This window comes from Anneissia japonica, unplaced genomic scaffold (genome assembly GCF_011630105.1).
Source record: "Anneissia japonica isolate Jap-2015-1 unplaced genomic scaffold, ASM1163010v1 scaffold8963_len174799_cov130, whole genome shotgun sequence".
Classification (NCBI taxonomy): Eukaryota; Metazoa; Echinodermata; class Crinoidea; order Comatulida; family Comatulidae; genus Anneissia; species Anneissia japonica.
In genome coordinates, this window is record NW_022734897.1 from 167,941 (window position 1) to 174,944 (window position 7,004).

The following is a 7,004-nucleotide window of genomic DNA, read 5'->3' on the forward strand; positions in this document are numbered from 1 at the left end:
ATATGAAAAAAAAATTTAGTTTATACAGAAATAGTATCTAAAATGATCTCAGTTTCCAAAGTTAAAGCAAAAGATCTAATCTAAGCACACATATATTAGGCAGGATGTAAGTTTTATTTTTTCCTTTGAACTGAGATCAATATGTGATTTTTTTTTTATTTCTTTAAAATCATTTGTTTTTTAACAATTACAGCAGATGCAAATAATGTTCTGAGAGATAATTGAAAAACAATGGCCATTGAATAAAATTTTTTGATAGTAGAAATAAAAGCTTAAAAACGTTATTTTACTAACAAAGTAGAGGAATGACATACAGTATACAGTACCAAAATATGCAACTCATAGATAACCACAAACTTCACTTTTGTTAAATATCAAATGAATTAACTTTACATGTTATGAACAATGCAAATAAACAGTAGTTAAAGCATGTGGATCAATTGTGTGTTACAGAATTTGATTATTGGGGAGATTCCTTTTAAAAACTAAATTAGTTAAGATAAAAAAATGCATATAATGACTCAAGAAAATCAGTTTTAATTCAGAATTTGATTATTGGGGCCATTTTTACCTACCTGTCATATGGGGCCATTTTTACCGGGGCCATTTTTTCCGGGGCCATTATTTCCAGGGCCATTTTTTCCGGGGCCATTTTTACCGTACACCCTTAGGTAGCCACTGTTCAAATAAAAAATTAAAAAATCAATGATTATTCTTTTAACTTTAATCTTTTTATTTTCAGAGAATTATGGAAGATATATTTACCAGATGTTACCTGGTTTCTGGCAACCGTTCATCATTGGGTAACGATCAACTTGTAGGTTATCTTGAAAAGAATGGTTTAAGTTTTGACAAGCTTATTCCTATCACTGGAAGTAAACCTTTTATTGCATTGGCTATTTTGAAAGATCAGAAAGGTACAGTAAGACAGCCTTCTACCTCTGAAAAAACTCTTAATTAATATTATAGTAATTTTTATGTTCATATGTCATATTTCAAGCTGCAGTTTTAATTACAATAATATTGCAACAATCATGAATAATTTCAAGAGGGTTTCTTTTTTAGATTTTGACAAGTTGTCAAAGAAGAAATATGAAGATTTTCACTTTGAAAAATTTCTTGTAAGATGTTATTTTTATATTGTCAATTGGAGAGTGATAGAGGACATTTGAGCCTTAATTGATTTAAAACAGGGGAAGAATAATTCCCATTTAAAGCAGAAGTATCAAAAGGACATGCTCACCATTGAAAAACATTGGGACAGGACAAGGGTGCATCCAATAAGGACACCCCTTCCCCACCATTTGATTTGGGATGGATTCTATTAAAAACAGGCAGGGACATAGTTTTCATTTAATACAAGAAAAACACAGACATGGCTCTCATTTAAAACATGGAAAACTAAGAGGGATATTTTGTATTTTAAATATTTATTTGGATTTATTAATTTTTACATTTGAAATCATGATCCTTCAAATTCCCCTTCCCTTCCTACCACTGGATCTATCACTGATATGCCTGATCTATTTAATTTGTTTAAAATTTTGGCACCTTTGAGCTTTATTTAGATCATGATTAAAAACATTGATAAATAAAATACAAAACAACTATTAAATACGATTATAATTTCAGTTAAATATCTATAGAAAATCTATTTGCTCTGAAAAATACATGTACCCCATTAAATTGCCTAGAAATAAATGGTTACCAATCTATGAGGTCTTTTTTTATACACAGACAATTGAAACTGCAAAATCAGACTTCTGCACCATTGAATTGAGTAAAGTCATTGCTGAACTTGCGAGAAGTTTGAATTTTCGAGAAATAAAACAAAAATTACAGAGAAGTTACACAAGTAGTGATGGCAGTCAGTTGGATTTAGGTGAATTGACCAGTATTATGTCTCTGATATCAGAACTAACTAAAAATGTTCAAGAATACCTCGGAGGTGTTTATAATGCTGAGTTTGCAAATAGTGAGAATTCTTCACAAATCGAAACAACAATTGATGATTTCATCTCACAAAGTGTTGTTGTCACAGGATTTCCAATAGGAACATCTGTAGACAAGATTAAGATTGCTTTGCAGAAAAGGAAAGATGGTGGTGGTGATGTGGAATGTATACATCCAGTGGGGTCACTGACAGATAGTGCTATTGCAATCTTCTCAGAACGTCATGGTAATTGTTTTCTTTTTAATAATTTTGTTTGATTTTATGCATAAATCAAATGGAATGTGGTAGGTTTTGTTGGCTGTGTATTGTATGAGTTTTCTCTGAAGTTTTAGACAATAGTTATTTTATTAAAGAAAATTTACACATTTTATATTCAAAATCAAAGACATGTTAAATAGTGCGAAAGCTAATACCTTATTCCTTTTCATCTACAACATTCATATTGATAAATGATAAGCTATAAAATAAATCATGGAGTAATTACTTTTACAAACCTTATACTGAGTGATGTTGGTACTTTTTTTACTCTTGTAAACTAGTGGTTGATAACTTGACAGCTAAAGGAATAATGAACACTGACAGGTTTCCGGATCACCAACTTCAGATCAAAGCTCTGACAGTAAGTGTGTACAGTATTCATTATTTATATATCTTGTGATTGATGGTATTTACACGTAAATTGTTAAATTATATTAAATCTTGACTACATCAAATCTTATTTGAGTGGATAAGTTGTTAAGCATGTGTGGAAAAAACATTCACTACAAAAAATTGATAACATCAATAAATAACATTTAACCTACAGTAATAGAAACAACAACAGTAATAATCATTATACTAAATAATAATTATTATAATTATAAAAATTATTGTGTAATAGTGTAAATAAAAAATATAATAATATTATGTATTATAATAATAATATTCTAGAAATTTGAAATTAAATAGTACAAGTATTAAATAATGTAAGTATTAATAATGTATTGCTCACAAATCCATCTTCGAAAATTATGGCACACATAGAGCTTAAATTTACCATTTAAATCATAGAAAAACAAAATAGTTGTAACAGAAACTTAGTGTTAATATTATTTATTTTGTAGTCTTGTAACATAAGCATGGTAAAAAAGTAGCTTCCAATTGGAGCATGTATCAACTACTTGACATAGTTTTTTTTAGGTATTTTCTATGTAGAAACTTGATTATTTTAAATTCTGATTGAAACTCATGGTCCATATTATTAGGAATAAGCATACATATAAATACCCCCCTCTGCATTATTTTTCCCCCATAGAGTTAAGCAAAGATCTTATAAACACAAGATAGCGTTCTCCGCAATTTACGCGTAACAAATAGAAGCGTCGGTCAAGGTTCAAAAGTTTCCAATTTAGCAAGAGGGTGCCGTTCATGCGCTATTATACCAAAGAGAAAAAGTAATCAGTTTTGGAAGAGGGCGTCCTATCTGTTGCCATGGATCTGAGATGGTTCCTGTTCTGCTGTTCACAGGATTGATACCGCGGTGTACGGTGGTATCGTCAGAGCGGTCAAGGGCCAAAAGTTTCCAATTTAGCAAGAGGGCGCCATTCATGCCTTATTACAGAATTTGCACGCATAAATCACGGAGAACGCTATCTTGTGTTTATAAGATCTTTGGAGTAAAGGCAGAAATTAGAGAGGGCACTATTTTAGGTCATTTATGTGAACTGATATACATGAATATGCATGCCAGATTTTCTCCTCGAGGAAATAGAGTTCAGTGGTGTATCAAGATGAACGCTACGGAGTAGGCCAAATTCTCTTAAATATACCTTGGTAGTCAAGACTCTGTGAAAATTAATGGACTATAATTGTAATAATATCCTTAAGACTAGAGAAAGTTTATGTACAGCATGGTCTTTGAAAGTATAAAAAAGCACAATAATATTGAATATGATTATTTCAATAGGTCTAAAGTATAGTATATACCTGTAGGCGTAAATATGGGCTATGTTCTCACATGGCAGCTAACAGTTAACAGGATCCGGATCCTGCTAACTGTTAGCTGCTGTGCGTCCATGCGAGAAAATCCCGATCCGGATACCAACAATATGATGATCGAATCACTGGCCAATAAGAAACTGGAAATAGTAAACGCGTACGTGTGATTGGTTGATGATAGAAACGCCCTCAACTTGCTAACCGATAACGCTTGCTAACCGTTAGCGTATCTGGATACCGCTAACGTTTAGCGCTAACCGATCGGGCGTTCTCACGCAGGTGCTAACGGTTAGCACTAACAGTTAGCTCCTGATCCGGATACTAGGGCTCTCGTGAGAACCAGGCTATGATGTGTTGTAGCAATTGTATGCCCCCAGTAGTAAAAAAAAATCAATCAATTAACAGACAGTGAGCGTATTTGCTGTATTTTTTTGCATAATTGGTGGTAACATTTAAGGATTTTTTTATAAAACCGTCTGTCAATCAGTTTACTTTCATCTGATATTAATAAGCTAGTCAATTTTTTTTAATATGAACGTAATATTTGTGAGAAATCAACATTTATAATAATACTTTACGCCAGTATTCTTAAATCGAACTAAGATCTAGAACTTCATTAAGTCCTAGTTGCAACTTAAACTTAAATTTGTATTCATAAACAATGTAGTCAAAGTTCTAACTACGACTAAATCTAGTCCTCGTTTTAGCTTAGCTGAAGACAGCTAGCAAGCAACGACTTTCAAATTAACTAATGAAAAGAGCTCATTTTAATTGCAGATGAAATTTTAGAGATCTGGTAACACGGATGAATATTAAGCTGCAGCCTGCTGTTCAAAAGCAGATTTCCTCATAATAGATAATCATTCGCCTAAGTAATTTGCTATAATAATAACTATATTAGTCGTTGTCATATAATGATAGAGAATTTGAACAGTCTCAGGAAATTTGCTTTCTTTGGAGAACTATTATAGTTGAGCCCAAGGGAGGGCGGCGCGCAACTTTGTTGTTGTTATGGTGAAGCTACGTGACCGCAATGTCAGAAAATTTTGTGCAAATCAATCAACTATCGTATGTGGCTAGCATAACATGTTAATTTCTGCTTTTTGGAAGCTAAACTTGATGTCTCTTTTTTTTAACACACCAAAGATGTATCAGACCTGTGTATACAATCGTTTTTATTCGTTTCACTTTATCGTGAGTTACAAAAAGTACAAAAAGTTTTTAATGGGGTAAATATTTAAAGTTGGCAATTTAGCCTGACCCTAGGCTGAATAAAAAAAACAGGCCTGCAGAGGTATCATTTTAGCCAAGGTTCGCATGATTTAGTCGTAGTGCTAGTAGAAATTCGTTTTAAGAATACGAAATGACTTTGAAGTTTTAGCTCGAAATAAGATTAAAGTTCGTTTTAAGAATACTGAGGTTAGAATTGTCTTAATACCTGTGTCCGAGCATTTCTAAACGTTTATACTGTATAGGCTATATCCTTCAGAATCAGTAGTATAGTACTATAGCAGTTAGTATGTATGCTATGCTTCACTGCTACTCAAATAACCCACCAGATTCAACGCTGCTTTTTATACTTTCAAAGACCATGCTGTACGTAAACAGTAGTATAATTACAACACAATACTGTTAATAATAGTCCATTAACATGTTGACTGCCAGACCTTTTTTAAGGTTCCTTCCCATGTGCCAAAACAAGTTTACATGTACAAACATACTTTTTTGAAATTTTATCTAGCCATATATCATCAAAATGGTGTGTCTAATAAATGGGCCGGAAAATATTGGGGGCGTGTATACTTGTCGATGGCACTGTGATAGAACTTTTTACTGACTACTGACTATGCCAAGTGTGAGTTATCTAGTCCGCTTTTTACATGGATTGGTATACAGTATGTTCAAAGGGCGCCCCCTTATACACACCACTCGAGTGTACTACCGGCAACATAACACAACAAACATACATTACGTCATTTGTACGTTATCGTCTAGGTGTATCTTTCCCCAAACTACTAGCCGTTGAGTCTGTTCTACAATGTATAATAAAGAAGTTATAAATACTGGAATGTTACCCCGATTTTGACGAGTATACTCGTCCCTGGCACCCTCACCAACACCCTGTGGGCGAGTATACTTGTCGCTGGCAGCCAATGTTTTAATTTTCACTGTGTCGACTACACGTCTCGACCGACTACCAAGAAACTCTGGCCTACCCTACTACTGTTACACTGTAGCTTTCATATTGCACAAGCAGCAAACACTACTTTCACCACTCGCGAAGGGAACATGCATATTCATGTTATCAGTTCACCTAAATGACCTTAAGTAGCACCCTCTATAATTTCTGCCTTAACTGTATGGAAAGAAAATAATGCCCCTCCTTTCCCCAATCCATCCATGTTTTTTGCATTGGCAGTTGACATGAGTAACTGTAGAAGTAAAAAATTGTTGACAGATGTGGCATCATATTTCATAGGCTTATGTTTGGGAGACTGTATCTTTAGCTTAATGGTATACTGTACTCTGTATGTTAACTGTGGAAGAGTGTACACTTCGATTGACCCTTCCAAAAAATAATAATTAATTTAATCAAGCAATGTAAATATATTTTGATGTATTTATTTGTACCCACACTATACAATGTTCTTTACAAAATATTCAAATAAACTTTGCTTTCATCAGGACTATGGTGATCTCGACCACCAATATATACTTGTCAGAGGTTTCAAAAAATATGATGACATCGACTCGACAAAAGACAAGCTTACTATCAAGCTTCAGACGGAGAAAATAGGAGGAGGTGATGTAAATGACGTAATGGTTGGTCAAGCTGGAGATATTGCTTTAGTTGAGTTTGATGATAACTCAGGTAAGTTTGTTTGCAGTAACATACAATGAGTGAACCTGTAGCTTGGTGCATAACATGCCTTCCTTGGGTCCTGGGTTAAACTTTGTTTTTGTCCTTGTTCCACACATTCACCTCGTAAAGCCTAAAAGCAGATGATTGGTATATTTCTTGTTTTATTAAAATTTTGAGAAAACTAAAGAATTGCCATTGCACCACCTGTGC

General features: G+C 33.5%; 1 protein-coding gene across 1 annotated transcript in view; it reads left to right on the forward strand.

The window, feature by feature from the left end:
- The window catches only part of LOC117116514, a gene marked incomplete at its 3' end in the record, with an annotated part of 27,154 nt that extends 20,351 nt beyond the window's left edge, over positions 1-6,803 (forward strand). The window contains exons 4-8 of the mRNA XM_033260576.1: positions 743-917; positions 1,066-1,121; positions 1,738-2,179; positions 2,494-2,573; positions 6,617-6,803. Of these exons, the coding sequence (XP_033116467.1) occupies positions 743-917; positions 1,066-1,121; positions 1,738-2,179; positions 2,494-2,573; positions 6,617-6,803 (940 nt within the window). The remainder of the gene's footprint in view (positions 1-742; positions 918-1,065; positions 1,122-1,737; positions 2,180-2,493; positions 2,574-6,616) is intronic.
- Positions 6,804-7,004: the final 201 nt, after the last annotated feature.